General features: G+C 46.9%; 1 protein-coding gene across 2 annotated transcripts; it reads right to left on the minus strand.

Annotated features, from left to right (window-relative positions):
- Positions 1-632: 632 nt before the first annotated feature.
- Positions 633-23113, minus strand: LOC142582866 (uncharacterized). 2 transcript variants are annotated; one of them, XM_075692954.1, is made up of 5 exons: positions 22614-23113; positions 20252-20929; positions 20043-20197; positions 19740-19917; positions 633-3050 (listed from the first exon to the last, which is right to left on the minus strand). In XM_075692954.1, the coding sequence occupies exon 5, from the start codon at positions 2975-2977 to the stop codon at positions 1040-1042; it is 1938 nt and encodes a 645-aa protein (XP_075549069.1). In that variant the 5' UTR covers positions 2978-3050; positions 19740-19917; positions 20043-20197; positions 20252-20929; positions 22614-23113; the 3' UTR covers positions 633-1039. The 2 variants fall into 2 exon arrangements, with proteins under 2 accessions (XP_075549069.1, XP_075549070.1); XM_075692955.1 differs by lacking the exons at positions 19740-19917; positions 20043-20197; positions 20252-20929; positions 22614-23113 and adding an exon at positions 3968-4087.
- Positions 23114-24491: the final 1378 nt, after the last annotated feature.

The following is a 24491-nucleotide window of genomic DNA, read 5'->3' on the forward strand; positions in this document are numbered from 1 at the left end:
TGTCTGCGCAACTAGATTCTCTTTCAGTTCAAACAGAAGGAAACACCGCTGATTTGAGATATGTTTGATGCAAAATCAAGAGCTCGGAAGTGGTTTAACTGGATTTCTTCGTCGGGACATGGAGAGCCAGTTCGTAAGCACCTTCAAAAAAGTGGGCCTAAACTGTAAAGCTCATTAGGAAATGCTAATACATCAACGCTCGGGACAACGATCACTATTCGAAAGATAATATGAATATCGAAACATCACATACGTATTATTTCGTGATCTTAACATTATTGCAGAACTATTTTCATTCCATGGGCGAGAAGTGCTCAGATCTCTAGGAGGGCTCATTTCAATGTGCTAGTTCATAAAAAATACTATAATGATCTCCATAGTTGTCCGAAATACATGGCCACAGCCAATACTATAGAGGTCACGCGTTGACTCGCGCAACAATCTCAAGCTGCCTGTCATTCTGATGGTCGCCATAGCTAGAATTACGTAGGTTTACGATTACCTGACGCTTATTTTTCTGAACCGCTGAATCGTACTACCTGCTCTTGACTGTAGGCCTAAGCACGTAGCAGAAATAGGAGTGTTACCATCTGTCATGAACACATGAAAAAAATATTCACGCTTATAAACGCTTAGGATTGCCAAGCTTTCATTCTTTTGTGTCTGTGTAGGTGGGTGTCAAAGCTTGCCATTTGTGCGTTATGAAGAAAGGCTGTTGCTCACAAACAAACAAAAAACCTTTTGTTCGCGAACAGATTGCGAGGATGATTGGAAGGGATGTCTATGCGCTTGTCTTTTAGCACAGCAGTCTTTCACCAGTTCTTGAACGTAACTCGTAGTGGTGTGCCGCCAGTGCGCCACGGTTTATGTCTACCTAGCGTTCGCAGTCATGCCACTGGTTTAGTCTCGTGGCTCACCATGTAGCTAATTTGCACTCTGACTAATTTGCGCTAAATGCACGTGCAAATAGCACTCGCAGCGGTGAACAGCCCCACGTTCGCGCACGTACTAATAGGAAGCACCAAAACACAGATGCACTTCACTCAACTTTTGCCACTCCATTCGAAGATCTTCGACGAATCACGTCTCTGTCCTCAATGCCCCCTTCGGTCGAGGCCACTGGCGCGTTGACTATAGGCACGGCAGGCAGCACACACTTGCGCGTTTTCCGGAAGCGCTTCGGAATCAGATGCTGATAGTCCTTGAAACCAAAGAACAAGTACACGCCTTGTAGTCCTATCAAGATGATGACGGTGATGTCCATGGCGAGCACATTGAAGAAAGCGCTCACAAAGCCGAGCATCCACGTCATGCCCATGATGAAAGCCAGCTTCACGTACAGTCTCATGTGGGAGTAGCTTCCACCGCCGGTGAACTCAAATATGGAGGCGCGCTTCGACGTTCTGCGAATTTTCACGACGGTGTGCACGTACAGAGCGACGTCTACCACAAGGAGAATCATCATGGGCATGAGGAAGAACGCCAACTGGCTCCAGAGATTGCCTATCCAGCAGCCGAAGCGACCGTAGTGAGGCGAGAGCACAAACTCTGGAGCGGCCCAGTTTATGGCCACACTTGTGCCGACTATAAGCAGAGGGACGCCCCACGCTATGACGCTGTACAGCAGAAAGCCACTACGCTTGCTAGAAGAAACTCGCGCCGACGCGACGTTTTTCCAAATGTCGAAAGATAGCAAGCTGGTCCAAAAGAAGGTAGAAAGGAACCCGTAATGAAGAACAACAGCGAACACAACGCACACCAGCGTGTGTACGTCGAAGCTGTTGGCGAGCAGAAAGAACAGGTGACTCCAGAACAATGTACAAGACAAGCACAACGTACACCGCGTGGAAAACGAACGAGAACTCTTAAAGAACACATACACGACGCCCTTCAAAAATAGGCATGCAAGGGACAAACTGATGCAAATAATAGTGAGGTAGTTTTGCACGTTGTAAGCTACGTAACGCATCCTTCTTCTGTTGACATTGATCTCATTGTCATTTTCGTCCTCCATCGAATTGTTCGTGTAGTAATATTTAGGCACCCTTATATAACACTTGTCTTCGTGCCACGAAAAGCAAGACTCTTGAGTTAGAACGGGTCTCATTAAAGACACGAGGTTAGGCCTGAACGGTGTTTTGATGTGAACTCGAACCCACGTCTCCCGAACTGCTCGCTTTGGAATGCACTTCAATGAAGACAGCTCAGCCCCGTTGCAAAGGCCGCAATACACGTTCTTGTAGACAACATCCGAATTGTTGTCTATGTGTTCGACAGGAGCAAAGTAGGTATTACATTTGCGCGACATTTCCATGTCTGTCATTTCGGGGCAACTATGCACGTCCACTAAATGAGGGTCACAAGGCCTGAGGTAAGTATCCACGTGCTTCAGGACCACTGGCGGAAGGTCAACCTGAAATCCACTTTGGGGTGTTCCCGAGGAATTCCAAAACGTCGCCGTGCCATCCAAGTCATAATTGCACAGAGCACAGAAAGCATTGAAGTACGTCACCATTTTTCTGGTGGTCACTGGTATCATGTAGAAGGCCTCCTTCGAATGCGTCGCATTCTCACACGATTGGCGCACGCCGTCATCCGGCCACTTTGGGTCGCACAATGAGATAACGTAGAAGTTTCTTCCGAAATGGTGATCGACGTTCCGTGCCACACAGGTTGCCGGCGTTCTCGACGACAAATTGGGTCCAGCGTCCCAACAGCAGTCACCGTAAAGTTCACAGTTCTTTGCGCACGAACACGTCACCGCGAAGAGCTGCTCGTCGCAAACAATCGGTGATGGGCTGCAGCCATGGAGTTCGTGCGGACAGCGAAGAAGATTTTGGAGGGCGCCTTGCGGTATGACTGGATGATCGCTGTTCTCCACGCTCCAGGGAAGTGTTACATTGCAATCCCACTCCGAACACAGTGCACCGACCAGCAACAGTAATGTCACAACTGCCGAAAGCATGTACTCGTTCATGCCTTCATGAAAGCCGGGACTGTAGTCTCCTCAAGGTGGACTCTCTGCCGGTTCTGCGTCTTGAAGCATTAAGCTGCACGGGAATAAGAATACCCGCTTAATCTTACGCTGAATGAATACGCCGAATAAACACTTGAGAAAAAAAAGGTGTATTTTGTTCGCTCGCATGCTGGTTGTAAATAACTTTGTTTAATCATGATAAATCGACACAAGTGCGCGAATTTGGGCTATTTAGCTCTAGCATGATGTCCTAAACACAACGAAGGGGGCAAGATAAGAGTATCTATGCAATCCTCCTTAATTCTTGCTGTTTTAATGTCGCCTCTGCTATGGTTAGCATGTCGGCATGGCAAAGCGGAGTTGGAAGTGATGATGCATACTTAGACATATACATAATAACTAGACGTGATATTGTTCTACGTACCGACAATGGTAACGTACCTACAACGGAAATTGTCTTTGTCAAGGTAGTGACGGAAACAAAGCCATGTGTCTGAACCCTTGCCTGAGGTTACACGCTTTACTGCATATATACATACATTCTTGCAAGAATTGACTTCTGAGCTAGTTTGTAAGAAGCCTTACCTAAAACGCTTGTGTCCTTGTTTATTGAGCTTTAAGTGAAGCATACATTCTTGTCCCCTAAGCATGTTGTAAAATCGGCCACGAAAGTTTACGGACTGTGGGAGCTCAGAAAACGTTCAATTTCCGAGCAGCCTGTAACAGTAGTCAGTAAAACTTAACATCACAATTTTCTTCACATATACTATAGTAGAGGCTGTAAATGCTAATACTATATGCTGCGTTGTGAGGCTGCGCAGACATTCAGCTCTCTCCCAGATTTCGTGGCCGAGTGTACCTAGACCCGGTAAAACATCACGGAATTCGCGTTTGCCAGAATGTGTTTGAACAAAAAATGCACGCGATGACTTATGCGTTGTTCTTCCCGCAAGTTCGCACTGTGCACGAGCATCACCTCGCGGTACGTACCTGAAGGGATGAGCGCCTCCTGAACGCGGATAGACTTGCGTGCAGCACATGCTTCCGCGGGCGATCGTTTCGTTGTTTTCGAGGCGACAGACGCGACGCGTTGTGCATCGAGCTCATCGGTACCCGCCTGGCGAAGGCCGAAGACGATATGGTGTACGCACGTGACGTGTGTGACGCGAAGGCGAGCAACGCCGGTTGAGGGTCCGTACCGTCCGTGCCAGGGGGGCCTCGTCGACCGGTTTTCGTGCGCGGCATCGGCCCTTTCCCCAAGGTAGAATAGCGCATACTGCATATTTGGCTCGGAACTTAATTTGAAGTTTAAGCGCACATATCTCCCCCGCCGAACGCTTCGTGCAACTGCCAGCCTATGCAAGGTCGACGTGGCTCTCGTAATATATTTGTGCGCTTTTTGCTAGGGATTTGCAGGCAGAACTATCAAGCAGCTTAGCGTGGCGCGCGTAAAAGGAAGGAATGCGCCGGTCGCAAAAGCTGTAGAAGACGGCGAGTGCGTACTAACGACAGCACAGGGATCGCCTGCATGACACGTCGCCTGACCAGCGAGTGTGGAAACCTGCGGGCTTCCACAATGCCTAGAAAACTGGTTGCTTCAGGAAGGATGAATGACAAAACGGCGCTGAATGCGCCGGTTCTACGCCACTGAGGTTTAATGGCATCTACACACCTTACGTATTGATTTGCCACCTAGCACTGCGGTTTCTTGACGTTACTAAGCAAAAAAAAAAAGAAGAAAAATAACGTTTTAAGCGAAACTCACTTATTTTATGGTTTGTAGCCTCTTCTAGTATTATAAAACATTATGGGGTTCTACGTGCCAAAACCACGATCTCATTATGAGGCATGCCATAGTGGGGGACTCCGGAAATTTGGACCACCTGGGGTTCTTCAGCATGAACCTAAATCTAAGTACACGGGTGCTTTCACCTTTCACCCCCATCGAAATGCGGCCGCCGTGGCCGGGATTCGATCCCGCAACCTTCGTGCTCAGCAACCCAACACCATAGCCACAAAGCAACCACGGTGTGGGATCTAGCATTAGAGAAAACTGTCAAAAGCAAATTAGGCCTCTTAATGTTCGTTTTCATCGGTTAAGGTGTAATGTAAATAATGTAAACACGATACCTCAAGGGAACGTCAAAGCTACAAAGCTCTCACGTCTCTTCCGAAGTGAAGAGCTTGTGTTCGCTAAATAAAGGCTACTCACTGCGCCTGGCTGTAGGTGCTAGCTTAAGCGCCCGAATATCTGGATACGTTTTCTGTCACAGGTATCAGGACGCTTAAAATTAGATCCGCAAGACTACGTTGAAATTGTTAAGCCGATGATGCTACTTTCCGCGAAGGGACACGTGCCGAATCCCCTATGAAGACCCAAAAAACAGCATCGCTGGAACAGAGCAACAGTTACCGTTGTCCCAACCACCAGCCGAGGATTAGCCGGTGACGTATTTGGGAGTGGAGTCCAGGAATAGGTGCTTGGGGGCTGTACAACATCTGTGGGGAGACATATTCTGATTGATTAACCTGCTTGATTTTCTACAGGACTCGGTCCCATTGTCTAAGAATGTAATGTAAGATGGCTCATGTTAGAGCACTAGTTTATCTATCTATCTATCTATCTATCTATCTATCTATCTATCTATCTATCTATCTATCTATCTATCTATCTATCTATCTATCTATCTATCTATCTATCTATCTATCTATCTATCTATCTATCTATCTATCTATCTATCTATCTATCTATCTATCTATCTATCTATCTATCTATCTATCTATCTATCTATCTATCTATCTATCTATCTATCTATCTATCTATCTATCTATCTATCTATCTATCTATCTATCTATCTATCTATCTATCTATCTATCTATCTATCTATCTATCTATCTATCTATCTATCTATCTATCTATCTATCTATCTATCTATCTATCTATCTATCTATCTATCTATCTATCTATCTATCTATCTATCTATCTATCTATCTATCTATCTATCTATCTATCTATCTATCTATCTATCTATCTATCTATCTATCTATCTATCTATCTATCTATATGCAAGAACGCTCGTGTACCGTGACACTGTTGCGCATTAAAGAACTCCAGGTGGTCAAAAATAACCCAGTGCCTTCGACTAAAGCATGCCTAATAATCAGATGAACATTTTGTCATGTAAAGCCCCAGAATAAATTTGTTAAAATAGGACTATATCGGTTTTTTAAATGCAGATCCGCCCCTCTCCCTCATACGGTATTACTGGATGTGGGAATTATAGGGCATATGGGTTACTGTGTAGTGCTAGCAGAGACCACACTCTTTGAATGCTTTGAGTAATGCAGGTAGCCAGAGCACTGAAAACTCGAAATGGACGGCTTTCATCTCAGCCCTATCAAGTGGAAGGGTTCACAAAACAGGTATCTTATCTCTAAGATTGACATGCTTGACACATCGTTTTCGCCTTCAGAAACTACTAAGCAGTGCTCGACAACTTCGCACCACGCGAGATACTATAGATAATGCTTCTTAAAAGATAGTTGCATAGCTTTCATTTACTGACTATGGGAGCCAAAGCGGCCTGCTCAGAGGGGGACAGGTAGCAGCGATTCTGATTTATTGGTTGGTTTGCCAGTATTTTGACCAGGTAGAGCATGAGCGCAACAGACCACTTGTTGACTGACTGGAATATTGACCAAGACACTATCCTGGGACTGAGTGAGGGCACGAAATTGAGCGAAATCAGTGCAGTCTGCCAATGAATGGCTCCGCGTCACCAGAGGCCTTGTACTTCTCCTTCCCAATCAGCCCGTTCAATCAATGAATGGACAGGAATATTGTAGATTAAAAGAGCAAATTCTTTCTAATACCTTCTCGTAAGGTCGGCTCTTTCATGCGAATTATCATCATCATCATCATCATCATCATCATCATCATCATCATAATCACCATCATCATCATCATCATCAGCCTGGTTGCGCCCACTGCAGGGCAAAGGCCTCTCCCATGCTTCTCCAACAACCCCGGTCATATACTAATTGTGGCCATGCCGTCCCTGCAAACTTCTTAATCTCATCCGCCCACCTAACTTTCTGCCGCCCCCTGCTACGCTTCCCTTCCCTTGGGATCCAGTCCGTAACCCTTAATGACCATCGGTTATCTTCCCTCCTCATTAGATGTCCTGCCCATGCCCATGGGCATGGGCATGCGAATGGACAGTGGCAAATCCTAATGGACCCCGTCTAACACTCTAGCTTCCGCCATGCGAAGTAAAAGGATAAAAATAAAGAAAGAGACAGCTCCAACAGAATGAATTGAATGAGCAAGACAACTGTGTACCACATTTGTGTTCTAATCGCCCATTTTCAATGTCCAACACCCTTTGTGATGCTTTCTGAAACCGCCGGTTATTAGAACCTCATTCACCTTCAAATTCCGCAGCTTGTTGCCCAAATGCAAACATGGCAGCCAATGCTCAAGCCGCAAGGCTATTTTTTCCTATTTTTTTGTTGTTGTAAGCTTTAAAGACAACATTTGTCATACGGTGCGGCGATTCCTAAATCGCCATTAGCGACACTATCAGCTTCCGGATCAGAAATTGGAAAGCATCCCTCCGAAAGCTCCAAATGGAATCCGCAATGGGTGTCGAATCGCAGTGACCTGGCGTGATGGCAAGCAGGGCTCGTCTAACTTAAGATGCGAAACACGAAGTGAGACCTTCCTTCGAAATGGCAGCTCTGTCGGCATCACGGCACCGTTTCCTCTTAGAGCGACCTTGAAGCGGTCTTTGTTGTTGTCTGGCACGTTTCGAGCTTCGGATAAGGAGATGTTAACACGATAATAAGCGCTAGTAGTCAGCAGCAGTGCTGGCTGGGATGACGTTTAGCCTTAGGCTCACCTAGCTTTGAGAAGCAAGCCGGAGACTTCCCGCTGCGAGTATTCCAGCTTTGGCATCGCGGAGCGCTAGATAGGTGATCTGCGATTGCGCTTGCGCCCCAAGCTTTTGCCTTCATTCGTTCTTTTTATTCGCGGAGACTTCATTTCCTAGGCGATATAGCTTAGCGATGTTCTCGTATCTGGATCTCTTGGTGCTTGCGGAGCTTCATGGGACGGCAAGTAGAACGACCGGGTACATTAATCCATCCGCGTTTCTGCTGCTCCTTTCTCTGAATTCTGTTTCGGGTGAGGAGGTAGCGGCAGCCTTTCTTGTGGTCCAATACCTGACGACCCTGTGAACTCTCCGAAAGGCTTTGATCCAACATTCGTACAGGATGCTCGCCACTTGCCAATGCACTTTTCTTGTAAAAGCTGCCAACAAACGCATCGATCAAACTGACAGTTATACGCGTTGGCTTATGAATAAGAAGTTCCATAAGCCACTGCTTCAGTATTTGCGTGAGACAAGTCTGTAGGCTCATTTAGATATTTTGGTGAGCAGCAGGACAAGCAGTTCTAAATAATAAGAAAGGCACTTTGGGCCGTCCTTAATTTCTTTCTTTCATTCTTTCGTCCTTTCTCTCTTTATTCTGGATAAATTACGAAAAAAAAATGCCTGTATATATCATGCCACTCGTCAAGCCTTCTGCCTGATCTTGCCATCCTTCGTTTGGCAGTATCTTTACCGCTACATGTACTATCGCGCTCAAAATGAGTTGAAACACGAGAATCCATATTTTTTTTTTTGTGGGCGCTGCCGTGCTGCCGTACAAGGCCTACACAAAATATTCGCTGGACACCGTTCAAATTGCTGGTGCACCCACAAGAAACATGGCGCTTCTCATTTTTATTATTGGAAGAATTGACGGATGGTGTGCCTGTGTTGCAATTAATATTGAGCGCGACAGTACGTGCAACGAACAACAAATACGTAGCTTCATTTTGATGGCGACAAATAACGCACGGGTTCTGCACGCACTGTTTCAACTTTTGCCATCATGCCACAAGAAAGTGTTCCATGTACCACGTAGCCAGGAACGTGCCGGTTGCAGTGTACAGATTCAGTGCACGTATGAGAATGCACAGCGGTTGATGAAAAGCTATACGAAAGAGCAAACGGTGTCGTTAATGGTAAAACAACTGGAGGTTACTGAATTAAACGGTGGCACATCGAATTTTTTTACCAGCCGCAGTGACTAATTATATAGTTCAGAGACTAATAATATTGCACTCCTGAGCTGGATGTTAGGTCCAGTTTTCGGCTTTGTAGACTGCATTTCGACCAGCCCGAATCACACAAGAAATATCCCGTATAACCACATCTTCAAATCAAATCAAGCTTGTTCATTATAAAAAAGGAAACGGTTAGATCTTTGTTTTACAGACGATGGTCCCAAAGTCGAAGACTATTACTGGGACCCTCGGTGGCTAATTATAAGAAAAGAATTACATAGGTGGCAGGACAAAAATAAAATTTACAAAATGTACACTGAGAGAAACAAAGAGGCGAAGTGCAGCAACAGAAACGTGATTAGGACTACAATGTACAGATACTACTATCAACAAATAAATACAAAATCAGCGTACAACAGAACCTTTAAATTATGTAAAGAAGGAACAGAACGAAATAGGGAAGAATATAATCGGCAGACGCAAATCGACGTAAAGTACAAATATCAGTGTGCTAAAAATATACATATAAAAAATTTCAACAGGCATAAAAAGCAAGAGAATACATAAAAAGAAGCATTTATAAGCAAAACGATTAAAGGCAACGGCAAGGATGTGAATAGCAAAACATAGGAAAAGCAGTGATAAGAATAAATAAATAAAACATTTGGAACCATAATTGCGTCAATGCGTCAAAAGGAAATCTTTAAGGGATTTTTTGAAGGCATAGAACGAAGCGAATGATATTATGTTTGATGGTAAGCGATTTCATAAAGATGTGCCAGCAAAATATGATGTTAGTTTACCATAATTGGTACGAACATGAGACAGTAAGAAATTTCTTTTAAAGGCAAACCTAGTTCTATTGTAGTTATGTAAATAATTTAAGTCAATGAATTCGTAAAGCAAATGGTTGTTAGGTAACTTGAAAAATAAAATTGTTACGTTACATTGAAACAACTTCACGGTCGTTAAAATGAGGTTTTCACGGGGCAAAGTGGATGCATTTGACTGGCGAGGGCTGCTAGTAATGATACGAATGGCTTGATTTTGTAAATGCTGTTTAGCAGGGAAGAAGTTTGGGCGTGTTGGTAGTTCAATCGTAAACTGGGATACATAGCGCAAGAAGGACACACGGATAAAGCAGGAACACGGGATGAGCGCCAACTTTCAACAATTGATTTATTGCAGCTGGTAAGTATGTATATACTCACTGGGATGCCCCTGCAACAGACACACTGAAAGGAAGGAAGAAAAGGAAAAGCAGTCATGTGACTACTGTGCCCGAAAATTCAAGCTCTTTCTTAGACAAAAGAATAGACGGCGTGGTAACACAATCATCACCTGCTCTAGCTATCTCAGCTGCTTCGTCAATTTCCCTCGTTATCTTATTCCTGTGGCGATAGACAACAACAGCTTGTTTTAAGAGAGGGCAGGATGATGCTTTCACACTGTTATGTGTGAAAGCACTTTGTGCTTTCACATTGTGTTAGCACGCCGTCTATACTTTTGTCTAAGAAAGAGCGTGAATTTTCGGGCATAGTAGTCACATGACTGCTTTTCCTTTTCTTCCTTCCCTTCAGTGTGTCTGTTGCAGTGGCATCACAGTGAGTATATATATGCTTACCAGTTGCAATAAATCAATTGTTGAAAGTTAGCGCTCGTCCCGTGTTCCTGCTTCATCCGTGTGTCCTTCTTGCGCTATGTATCGCAGTTTACGCGTAAATGCTGAACTGATGACAGGTGACAATTGTACGTATCACCCCAGGTTGCGATTCCATAGTTAATATGGCGACGAATAAAAGCAAAGTGATAAAAAATCCAGGTGTCTCGAAGAACCGTTCTCCAACATGTGCCCTACAGCAGACGGCAGCCCCTCTCCTCCAAGAGAGACCTGGGGACCACCTTTACATCTTCGTCGATGGATCCGTGATACCGGAGACGGGCACATCCACAGCAGCCTGCGTTGCACCGGCCCTACAAAAGAGCAAGCTGTGCCGTCTCCTGGGGCATGCAAGCTCTACCGCAGCAGAGCTAGCAGGACTCCACCTTGCTGTGGACCTACTGGCAGAGGAGCTACCAGCGACCCCGGCAGCCATCTTCTGCGAGCCCAAGGCGGCGCTGCTCTGCCTGCAGAGCCCCGACAGGGCTAGGCTTGGGGTTGCACTGCTCTATTCAAGACTGACGGCCCTTCAGGATGCAGGATGCTCACTATCCCCGCATTGGCTACCGGCACACGTGGGGATCCCGGGCAATGAAGAGGCGAACACTCTTGCCAAGAGTGCCCATCACTCAAGCGTCCCCCTCAGCCCTGCTGTAACGGCCGCAGACTTCTCGAGACACAGGCTGCGCCGACACATCATCGCCTGCCACCCGGACAAACGGGTATCCCTGGGCCGGCCTCCACGGCCTCTTCCACAGCACGGCCTCCCACGAAAGGATGCCTCGTTGCTGCTCCGACTGCGAGTTGGCTGCTACTGGATGGCAACCCGCCGGCACTGCCTTGGGAAAGCCACCTCGCCAGTCTGTGCCTCCTGCGGTAAACCAGAGACTCTGGAGCACCTCTTGCTGGCATGCCCTGCTCACTGCAGGGGTTCCACCGCCTGGGGCACCCATGTTCACGACAGGAAGATATCCTCTTCCCCTGTCGTAATCAGCTACCAGCTTTCCTAAGTGTCGTCGAGTACCTCGACTCGTCGGGGCTCTCGGCGAGACTATAGAATATTTCTACAATGACGGATAGCCTAATGGCCATCCCACCCCCTCGGGCTTCTTTATCCGCCACAACTTCGCTTCTGCTGGGCCACCTCCTATACGGTCTATCACCAGCCTACTCCTCCGGTCGAACCCACTGGGCCCTCCCGGCCGGGCTGCTCTGATGCTGCTAGGACGACCCGCTACCTTTCTCCCTCCTACCCTCTCTCTTCTTTACTCCTATCTCCCCCACCCTGCTGGTGCTGAGCCGTGCACCCGCATGGGTTGCAGAAGATCGTGCTAGCCTTTCCTCCTTTCCCCACAAGAACCACTTCTCTCTCTGAAAAGAAGGCCCGCGCTTTTATTAAAGTGCGAATGCCAAATGCCGTTTTTTTTATTAATATTGTTAATATGGGAGTCAAATTTGAGGTTAGCGTCCAAAAGAACACCGAGGAATAGAACCAAGCCACCGGCTGCAATTTGATGAGCCCCAAGTGTTAACGCTAGTGGAGAAGTTAGGGTCCTGTGACCCCAATTGAATATTATACATTTAGTTTTCTCGGGATTAATAATTAGGTAACTACAGCGACACCATTCTACAACGTCAGTTAGGGCAGAATTTAACTTTGATGTTACTGAGATTAACGACCAGTCTGATAATGATAAGGTGGTGTCATCGGCGTATAAAACGCAGTGAGATGACTGTAAAAGGACGGGTAGGTCATTAACGTAAATAATAAATAGTAATGGACCGAGAATGGACCCCTGGGGTACACCTAGGTTGATTATTTTAGTTTGAGAAAGGGCCCCAGCTGCCTACAGAACAAATAACTTTTTAATAGAGTTAAGGCGGGACCAGTAATAGCGTATGCTTGAAGTTTGGTGAACAAAATTCTGTGATTAATCTTGTAGAAAGCTTTGGTGAAATCTAAAAGGACAAAGCCAACGAATTTACCACAATCTATAGATTTCTTAATAAAATCGGTTAAAGAGAGCAATGCTAAGCAAGTAGAACTTCCGGAACGAAAACCGAACTGACAGGGATTAATTATATTAAATTTTTCAAGGTAGTTATTTAAACGTTTAACTAATAAATGTTCAATAATTTTACTTTAAGAGGAAAGAATAGATATTGGTCTACTAGTTAGAAAGTAGGTCCTTGGCACCCTTCTTGAATACGGGAATAAGCTTAGCCTTCTTTAGAGCTAGAGGAAAAGTGCCGGATTCGAAAATGCGATTAGTTATGATAGATATTGGTTCAGAAATAATATTGGCGACTAACTTTAAATGGTGTGCGCAAATGTTATCTAAACCCGGGCCTGTGTTTTCAGGCTACAGATTGTTAAATACACCTCTTGAGCCGTAACAGGGGAAAGAAAAAATGAGTGGAGGTGATCTAGGCAAGGTTGGCTGAGTGACTGTTGTTATTTATTTGTGACAGAGCAAAACAATTGCTCAAGGCATTGGCAACATGAGTGGGCTCTTGGTATGTTGTACCATTCTGGTTAATTTTAGAGCATTGTTCAGGTGCAGAAGATTTATCAATGAATTCGTTCAGAAGCTTCCATTGCTTTTTTGGATTGTTGCTGTGCTTATCAAATTCATTTTAATAATAGCTCCTTTTAGCTTGTTTAAGTAACGTGTTAAGAATATAACAATATTTTTTATAACGCAGGGCCAAATTAGAGTTAGACGGTTGCCGTTTAATTCATCAGTATAGGTACAGGACGCACATTAAGTATTCAGCTTCAGATTATACTGTAGACACATCCACAACGGCTATACTTGCAACACAAACGTAGCCTTGAAGTTTGAAAACCTCGCAATAATTCAATTTTCTTGTTACATGTATGCCATGATCATTAACGTGCGCCCGAGAATGTTCTCGCAGCTTCACTGAAGGCCGTTTATTGGCCCTAGGTCACATTCCGCCTGGTGCACAAGGCATCAGCAGCGTCTTCATTAGAATTTCAAGGATTCCTGGCAAAGCAAGCTGGCTAGTGTGAGTTTCGCAATGACGAACATTTACCGAACGTTCTGATAGTGCTAAACTATGGCAAACGCACAATAAATGCAAAATGTGTATTTGGTTACCTTACTTGCGTATAGTGATAAGCAGTTGGCGAGGAAAACTTATCGGTGTGACTAGTGTAATTTACAACGATGCTGAGCAGTATTCAATCGCTTTTCGTGGGTGCTTTCTACAACCTTTTTCGCGTTTAACTGGAAAGGAAAGTAGACTACGTAAAGTTACTTGTGCTTGTCGCGCATTGGAAAGATGCTGTGAATTTATGGCACGTCTCTTTTCACAGCTAGTTTAACGTCACAGTACGTGTCTAAAGACTGTACACAAAGTAGCAATAGCGACGGGAAAGTTTTGTCGCTGGCTTCGTCTACGAGGCTGAGATATATTTCCTTGAAAAGCGAGGAGCTGAAGTTACCAAGTTTTCGTTGGTAAAAACTGTTTCTTCTCACGAACGAATATTCGCTATACGCGATAACTATAGTTTTGCTGCGATGATTTGTCGGCTCTTACTCCTAGAAGTAGCTCTAGCGCATACGGACAACTCTGCGTATGCAGTCGAAATCAGTTGTAGTTGACACCCTAGAAACGTGATATTCCAAGTTACGAGCTTTCAATAAAACTCCAATAAATTGTTTCATTTGCGCAATTCTCTTGAAGGCAGGCACTCGGATTAAAGCAAAAGTTACGACATCATGTTCCGCAAACTTCAGAAAAATAAAAAAATAAAGATAATTGTTTCACTGCAACGAGGAATCCCCCCCTCGATTAGCGTGCGACATAAATGGTTGTATTTCCACAGCGTTAGTCATCAAGAAAAAAAGAAATTGCCGCTGCACGTAGTCGTTACCGGTTTAGTTAGCAAGTGACTTTTACGCAACGATGTACACAAGTGCTACCGGAGAGTATAGCATTAGACAAAACAGCTCATCGTATACGCTGCCTAAGCCGTACTCTTGTCGGAATGCGCAATTTTACAGTCAAGGACATCTTCCCACACTGCCATCTTCGCATTGCCTCACCTAAAGGCGGGTTCAGCACATGAATGGCATCTGCAATGGATATTCTCATGGCATCAGGACTAGCTGCGGCCTCTGTGCATCACTAGACGCGTGTGTAACACTCGGCGCTAAGCTGCAGAAACGCATGTTAATCATGTAAGGCAGCTATAGTTAGCGAGGCGCAACGATTAATTCATGTAGATAGAAGAACCACGCTAAATGTAGTTGTTACTTCGTGGTCGTCTTTGAAAAGTAGAATGCTCGTAGTAGCATGATTAAGTTCCCGGAGAGACTCTCGCAGAGCCGTCCCGCTGAACCTAAGTATGTCATTGGTCATGGCTACGACGTCAGCGCTCAGACAGCAAAAAATTTGAAATGTGACCAAATGGTCAATCCGGAAGCACAGTACTCAATCCAGGAAAGGAATCCGCGACTGTTGTGTCTTAAAGCGCTTCCTCTTGTTTCCCTCGTCGCCTCTCTCAAACAGAAGCAAGCTCTACCACGCGAAATGTTGGAACCTCTGCTGGCATACCGTGTTCAGTCGGGGATCTAGAGATGAGACCTTTCTGCAGTCCCATCAGTGCTGGCAAAAGGAACGTATTAAGTTGAGGTAGTATCTATACAAAGCCATTCAAAACGGTATAGCTAATCGTGAATCAAGGTAGTGCAACCTCAATGATCCTTGAGATCACTGCGCTGTAGCGACGACGTTAGAAAAGCGCTGTATATTATAAAGAACGCTCTTCCAGTTCCTTGGGGACTGGAGCCTATTTATCCGAGAGAGATTCACGACATTCGCTTGCCTATATATTGGCGCTATCGAGACGGCAGCCGGATGTAGGTTACTTATCGGACTCGCTAACCTTCTCTCCATTTGGCACCACTTTCCTTACCTGTTTTGTTGACTCGCGTGGTGACACCGAGACCTTTTACGATGGTGCTTTTAATACTACGTGCCAGGAATGTGGAACGCGTATGAATGTAGAAGCGTTATGGGGTAGAAACTAGCGCGACTTCTTTTGATGTCTAACGATATACGCTTCTGTGTTTGGAAAGCGTTATTGAATGGCTGTAGCGAAGCCTTCAACTGTGAAGAAAGGCGTTAGATAAACGCGTAGAAATATAAATGGCTCCATTTTCCGCATAGAAAGCAGCGCCGAAGAGCGATCGATTTTAAAGCAAGAAAACTCAGCTTGCGATGCGGTTTACGATGTGCAGTTATCAAGCACAACCATAACCGTGTAAGAACGCTTGCGCCTTGTCACCAGCGCTTGTACTAAAAACAACAACAAAAAAAGAACTCAGCAGCTCGTGACCGCACACGTGTGGAACGTACGCCTCGATGTCAAGTCAACGTCCCCGCTGGACAAACCGATTTTAACGCGACAGCGCTAGGGACCCAGTGTCGCAGAATATCACCGGCATCGGACGTCGTTTCGGCGAAAAGATTTTCGAACCACCCATACCCAAGCTCTCCATGTGGCGCAAGGAAGTTAATGAACTAATTGAATTTCTCAAGCAAAAATACGTAGAAAAATCGTAAAGTACAACTTACGCATAATCTACAGACATGATAGCGTCGGGTTGTAAGTTGAATATACGAGAAAATTTAAGTATGTTACGCGAAAACTAAAAAAAACTCCTTTTCTAGCGTTTCTACCAATCATAGACCGGCAACGGCGTCCGCCATTTGTGTGCACCGGCGCGCAAATATGTTGGAGGCCACGGATCGACGCACCCGGCTCTTTGCAACACCTCCAAATGGCGCTCGCCTCCGCCGCATCGCGGCCGCACAAAAGGCCGCGTTTCTACCAGATCACGGGCACCTACATATTCAATGAATGCGTTTGGTGGCCTGGATACAAGAACCAGGCTGGTCGAAAATTACACCATAAGCGTCCATCAGCCACAGACAGGAAACGGCATGACCACTGTCGAAGAATCTCTTCTTCCCCAAGAAAGAACAACTCCTCTGACAGAAACGGCAGTAACTAAAAGTAGAGCCTCTCCAGAAGTGGGAGCAGAGTGTAGTGACGATGTCCCGCGGTAGCTGCCTTGCACCGGTTACGCCACAGACAAAAGGCCCCCGCAGCAATTAAAAATCGCACGAAGCGGACACGTGAGCAGCGACCAGGTTTAATAAAGCGGTTAACTCCAAGGCCACGGAAACCAGCATGCATGGCCCTCCAAAATACCCTAGCGACGACGCACTGCAGCAGCACATGCTTGTTGGTTTCTTGAAGGGTGCAATTAGGACACAGCTAAGATGGGATTATGCCCCACTGCTCTAGTCTCACGTGTTGGGAGCACTTGCCACCCTGGACACCACATGTAGTCGCGAAGGTGGCCAGGCAGAAATGACGCCGTTATCGCACCCCACGACACATTAGTCGAGCGTGCGTGGCGCGCTAGGGAACTAGAGGAAACATTAAGGCTGACATTATATCCACAACACGGTTTTCAATAACATCTACATCAGGACATACCTGTTGTACGTGGCGATAATATGCCACGGCTGTATAGTAAAATGCAGGTGCGTTTAACACTTGTGGTCCGCGATTTAGGTGTAACCCATCCGGCCCTGGGGCCGAGCCACGTTTCATGGAAGATAATGCTGCCTTTACATCATCAGCTGACGGTCGTGCACAAAGGCGGTCAGCTACCTCCGGTGGAACCAGAGTTCGTGCACTAAGCATTCCACGAGATCCTCGAGAACCAGGATCTATTCGTATAGTCGTGCGAGCCATGTTTTCAAAATGCGTTACAAAAAGCGACTAATCACGCGCGGGAGGCGACGTAACAGGAGGTGTTCTTAGGGCCGCAGAACCTAATGTATTCGGCTGTCTAAAAAGCGAGTTTCTCGCATAGCTCAGAACTTCAGGCTGTGCACACGGATGACGTCTGCATCGTCAAGCAGCTGCTGATAAAGACGACGCTGCGAGGCGTTGGAAACTTCTCCGTAGCTCGCGCTGCCATGAACGCATGAGCGGAGTCAGTTAATTGACCCGAAGGGCAATACGGAGCTTCGTGGCAGTATTCGCCAGTTCTGACACAACGTCTGAGTGCAGGTTCTTCCACTGAACAATGCAGACGCCACTACACCTTGTGCGCGTCCCATGACATGGTCAGATCTAGAAAGAGAGACGCGCAAGACTCTTGACACACAAGAGCGCGAGTGCGCGTCATGCAGAACGCGGATGTCTAGGCGCCAATGTTTTACTGATGAGGAAGAAGAGAAGCAAACTTCCCGCATAGCTGATCTATTGGCCTACAACACCAGTGAGTCGTGAAGCATTGAAAGAAGATGCACTACAAGTCAGAATTTTTAAGATTTTGCAACAGCATGATGTTCTTTACCACAAAAAGGAAAATAGTAGTGTTACGAAAAAAAAACAATGTTTTTTTATTTAGTTTCAGCTAGCATATGGTACAGGAAGTGCATGCTATACAAATGTACAATAAATGAAAGCACGCATCTAAACTCACAAAGGGCAGTGAATGCTCGAGTAGGACAAAGGAACTGTGGCAAAACAGTCTGATGAAGACGCAATACAACAGGAATGTGTGGCGGTGGTGTGCGATCAATTTCCAATGCTACTGAAGGGCGATTCAGCAGCTGTCTTGCCTTGCTGAAGAGTAGTATGTTGCTCCGCTGCCAGCATCACTTGACAGCAGACAGGTATAAAATGAGTTTATGGTGCCATGCCTTGCACCAGATTTCAAAAGATATTCTCATATAATAATGACCCTCACGGCTAGTAAGCGTTTTAATGCCTTTAATTCACACCATGTGCTTTTTATAATGGTACGCTGATGTTTGGAATTGGCCACGATGCATCCCATACAAAAACTAAGACTATGTTGATAAGGAATAGATAAAACATAGACCCCTTCGAATGCGAAAGAACTGGCATTCGAAGGCGTCTAAGTATCAAAGGCCAAGTAGCAAACTAAGTAACAAAGCCAAATATATCAGTGGACACCCTTCAAGTAACGGCAATGCCCAGCGCCAAAGTGGGAATAGCTTCCGAAAGGATTCACGACCACCATTTGGAACCATCAACGAGCGTTCTGAAGGACTTCACGGATTACACAAGACCAGCCACCAAGGAAGGAAAAAAGTGGAGAAGGAAGGCAGGGAGGTTAACCAGTGTAGCCTAACTGGTTTGCTACCCTACACATGGGAGCGGGATGGGGGGATGAAAGATGGGAGGAGAGAGAGAGGGAGAAAATTTCATGGAAGAAGTGGGAACACACCCCAGCGAAAATTATGCCACCGACCGGCTAAGTAGCACGCACGTACACGCATACAATAAACAGGGAACATACATGCAGCAATACACACTCTCACACACATGCACATAGGAATACATACGCCCGTACTACTTCGCAAAGCGAGCCAGCATCAGCGTACTATTACGAGAGCACAAAATGTGAATGAACGTTCACGAACGAGAATCCCTTGATCAACCCAATGCTAGACCTTGAGCAGCGTACCACTTCTGAGCCAACAGTATGTCATCCGAAACCGTTTGGTCTGCTTATCATACAGCCACGTACACTCAGGATGCGCCTTCGTCGAGCGGCCGTGATACAGCCGTAGGGCGGAACGAACTCGAACAGGGATGCCGAGATCGGTATTCGCGTCACGACTCCGTAGTTGTGTGAACGTCGAGGCAACACAGCACTCAGCGAAGGACTTTTCTTGCAGCTTAAGGTCCTAGGGTGCAGTAATGCGATGCAGTGTGGGAACATCAACGCCTGCCTCACGATGGTGAGCACTAGATGCAATCACCTACTACGCAGGAGGGACAGACCTTGACGGGCGGCGGATGTCAAGACGAAGGTAGCAGACAAACCACAAAGAGGCGTCGTGTTAATTATAACTGTCAGCACACCATCACAGTATGAGTCGGAAGAACTCGATATACTTACTTATACTCGACGTATTGCAGACCGGGGATTGCATGTTTCTTCATTCACCAAGAAACAAACAGCTTTGAGGCAGGAACAGAAGTTTACGCATGGTCAGCCGCGGGACGACAGGCGCTAAACGTCATCCGAGACATGGCCTAGTGAAGGAATATCCACCGTATGCGCCTGATGGCAAAGGCTGAAACGACAAGGAGGCGTCGCGTTAACCACCCGCCAGCACATTTCGCAGTACGAGTCGGAAAAACTCAGTATGCTTATGCGCATGCGGCGTACTGCAGGGTGGGAACTGCGGGTTTCATGCACCTGGGAACCGGCAGTTGTGAGGCAGGAGCAGAAGTTGAGACACGCGTTCAGCCGCGGGAGGACATGCGCTGAACGTCATCCGTCTGGGACACTACCGGATGCAATAACATTGCTCGCGCGTGTCAGAAGCCAAGGTACAGGTTGCGGACCTGAAACTAAAGACGGGCGATTTGTTAAATGACGAAAGTGAACAGAAGGCACGTACTCACCATTACGAGCGTCCTCCCACGAGCCGTGGGCGATGGGCCCGTCCAAGATGGTCCGCGTGTCGAGCGAAAACACGGCGTGGCACAGGAAACGGACGACATGATATGGGATAGAAAGAAAAAAAGTGGCCACCTACCACCGTCTTCACCGCAGCGCGCCGCGATACAGACCGAAGGCAACGTCCGTTCTTCTGTGTCGGTGAAAGAAACCGACACCAATTCGGGATGCCATTTGCCTCCGCGATTTCACATTTCGCGCCCGGGTGCGCATTGACGCGAAATTGTATATATATAGGGCCGGGAAGCAATAACACTAGGAACGGGCCGATATGTTCGGGTCGCAAACGAGAGAGGACCGCTGCAGCTGAACCTGCCTAGAGTCAGCTACCTTCCTAAAGTCAGCTAATTAATCGCCCCGCCCTTTCCTCTCCGCTTCCGTCACGCCGACGATACGATGTGGCTGCGGCCATCAAGACACCTTGTGCCTAATTAACCACTACAGTTAACCTCACAATTGGCCAATATTGCCAATTGGTTTTAGAAAAGAAGTTAATAGTCGCGCTACTCCCGTAGGCTATTGATTTTCCCCTCACGAGTTAGCTCCGGAAGCCATGTAGCGACGACAGTTGCTGCGTTGTCCCTCGGGCTAGTGTCACGGTCACTTGGTTGCACAGGCTTCACCTACGGTTGGGAAGAGGAAAAAAAAAGAAAAAGAAAAGCAAGTCAATGGCAAGCACGGGCACCTTAAAACGTACAGTAGTTGCGAGTAAATAATACGACCACGAATATAATGAAAGGGGGAGACGCTTTAGGTCTCAAAAGTAAATATATACGTATCACGAATAACGCGAATTGATTCCTGAAAAGAAAAACGACGCATAAAAGATGATGCTCGCAGGCTTTGTTCATCGTTACTCCGTAATGCCGTCGCAAAATGCAGGAAAAGGACGGGCTCTGACATCTGGCCACTGTCACTGAGAACGGAGTCATCCATTGCTACGCCCATTAACGTTATTGGCAAACAGCGCCTCAGAAGTGCCCCGCGACAGAATCGAACCCGGCAGAGCTTCTCGCGGATTGCTTGGTGATCCACCGCGCGACTTCGAAGATCGCTCGCTTGACGCGCCTGAACAGCAACGTCTATTGGCTTGCTCAAAGCTGCGAGAGTTACGCCGTATATAACAACATGCATTCTGGCCCTAGCGGCGTTGTCAATCCGGAGAAAAAAAAAGAAAATCGGCACAAAATGCAGCGGCAGCGGGCACATCAAGAAGGCGAAAATAAAATAAAGACGCTTTGTTAAAGACACGAATCCGAAGATAACGCGAGGCATCTTTATGCGGCTAGAAATGTCGGAATAAAAAATGAGAATTAAAGACACGTTATATTTGTGAACATACGGTAATTATGAATCGATGGCTGAACATGGAAAAGGCAGTAATGCAGGCATCACAGCATGAAACCGACAGCCGCGGCACTCTAAGATGTATAGGGTGTTCCAGCTAACGTTATCATAGTTGTATAAAGGAAAGAAAGAAAAATACAGTGCCAGACACAATTTTAAGACACCCGCCGTGGTTGCTCAGTGGCTATGGTGTTAGGCTGCTGAGCACGAGGTCGCGGGATCGAATCCCGGCCACGGCGGCCGCATTTCGATGGGGGCGAAATGCGAAAACACCCGTGTGCTTAGATTTAGGTGCACGTTAAAGAACCCCAGGTGGTCAAAATTTCCGGAGTCCTCCACTACGGCGTGCCTCATAATCAGAAAGTGGTTTTGGCACGTAAAACCCCAAATATTATTATTATTACAATTTTAAGACCTACGGTATTCGGTTGTCACCCCTCTGACGATAGAACAGTATAGTTCTATAACCTTGCACCCTGAATTCTTAAACTGTTACCTCGAAGATGTTAAAGGCTAGTTCCCCCAGGATCGTGCCCACATGTAGACACAAAACTAATAAACAGGATTGGCTATTGTCTTTGTCTTCTTCCACAGCTGGATCGTTGGCGCCCCTCGGCGTTACCGTGCGAACACGCTCGTGCCACTGCTCCCGCGTTCGTCGCCGCCATTAATGAATTAAGGAACACAAAGACGTAACCAATTTTACAGCGAAGCTGTTAAGGGCTAGTTCCCTCAGGATAGTGTCTGTGTGTAGAGAGAAAACTACCTATACGTGGGACGGTCCCGAAGATAGTGCAATGTCGGGCCGACTCGTGAAGGAGGTGCACTTCGCCATTAAGGGGCCCACATACACAGCTACGCTGGTCATCCTTCGCAGAGTGGAAGGGCACTGATTTTTTTCGTCTTTGAACTGCTCGGCCATCGTTAGCTGGGACGTACGGTATATACAGAGGGACCCACCTTATAAGCTGGTGAAGCACGTAGCGACAGTTGCTTCGTTGTCCCTTGACTAATCGGCACGGTCGGTTGGTTGTCCAGGCTTTCCGTACGGGTGGAAGCAAGTACACAAAAGTCCACGGCAGGCACGACTTGAAACTTATAAGCAGCAACGGCTAAAGGAGTCGTTGGGGTCAGTCGGGACATCAAATGTGTGAGAAGGAATGCAACAGCCGCCAGCCGTAGCACGTTTTCCAGGGGCTCCAAGGGGCCGTGCGAGAATTCCGGAGCCAAAGCAGGTATCCTAACCGAGCTTGCAGAGGTCGAGGCCATAAGTGGGCCATCCGCGAAGCAAAGCTTCGAAGCACGCCCTACAGCAGAAACCCGGCTGTGAAAGCCATGGTTATTTTTTTTTAAGTTGGTGAAGTGGTGGACACGGCGTCTAACGTCGACGATCGCTGTCAGATCATATGGTACGAAGCAGAGCTTCATCTGACAGCGATCGTCAGATCATATGGTACGAAGCAGAGCTTCATCTGACAGCGATCGTCAGATCATATGGTACGAAGCAGAGCTTCATCTGACAGCGATCGTCAGATCATATGGTACGAAGCAGAGCTTCATCTGACAGCGATCGTCAGATCATATGGTACGAAGTAGAGCTTCATCTTACACAAGCGACCGTGAATTAAAATATGACGGGCAGGACTCCCGGCGGCCGGCTCCAATACCATATTTTAATCACCATGCTCAGCTTTTGGCGCAAGCGCTCCTGTGCCCAGGCGTCCGACCTTCGCGCGCCGAGCGTTATCGCCTTTCGCGACTGGATTGCAATTGCCGTTATCGCCGAGATCGACAACTTGGGGGAACCGCTGGCGCGCAAGAAAATAAACAAGGAAACGAAGGAAAATGATCGTTGGCGAAATCGGGCCTTCCATGAGCCACCGGTGTCGGAATGTTCCGCGGAAGCGTCTACTTTGTGCAACAGCGCCGGCGTGCCGCGCTGAGGATTACGCTATCGCTTGCCGGCGCATCGTCTATCGACGGGATCCGCGGACGCCACCACCGCCCTGCGCACGTCATGCCGCCGTCCTTGTTCGCGATGTGCTTTCACAAACTGCGCGACTTACAAGACACGCGTGCGTACTATGTAACGTGCCGGAACCCGTTTCGAGTTTTGTGGTTTTGCTGTCGGTTTCATTTTCTTTTTCTCGCACCGTCTCGTTTTGGAACGCTCGCGACAAGGGTTCGCCGTTCATTTAATATGTCTCCGCATTCTAAGTGTTTCGATTTCATATCGCGCACACTTATATCGTGATACCGACGTTTTTGACACGTTGCTAGCAGCCCGTTAAATCGTGGTGAACGATTAAAAGAAAACTTCGGCAGGTACACTTACGGCTGCTCATGTGTGGGAACAGGAAATAATTATACCGTTCGTAGACCTATATGACCGCCATGAACACGCTCATGTTATACACTCATGACGCGGCGTCTCCGCCTCCCCATTGGCTGCGCCATCGCGTGCCCGATGACGCACGTACTAGGCACGCTTTTACTTTGGCAAGGCCATTGGAGCTACTGTGGCGCCGGGAAAGCGTGCCCGTCTCGCATCTCGGAGGCCCACGTTCGATTCCCACCCAGGCCAATTTTATTTTCAAGGCCATTAATTTATTGCGTTTACAGGAACCTGCCCGAGAAATCTGACCGTCAATCCGAGCATTTTTTGAAGCGTCTGAACTCTTTGCGCCGTTGGCCATTTTTGGCGCCATCTATCGGTCCCGTCGACGCCGACGGATTTTCGCGTAATGGAGCATATAATGCATTCGCATTGACAAGATATACAAAGGGCTGGTCTTTGCAAAGTTGGCGCGAATGAGGCAGACTGTATCAACGACGGTG

This window comes from Dermacentor variabilis, chromosome 5 (genome assembly GCF_050947875.1).
Source record: "Dermacentor variabilis isolate Ectoservices chromosome 5, ASM5094787v1, whole genome shotgun sequence".
Taxonomy (NCBI): Eukaryota; Metazoa; Arthropoda; class Arachnida; order Ixodida; family Ixodidae; genus Dermacentor; species Dermacentor variabilis.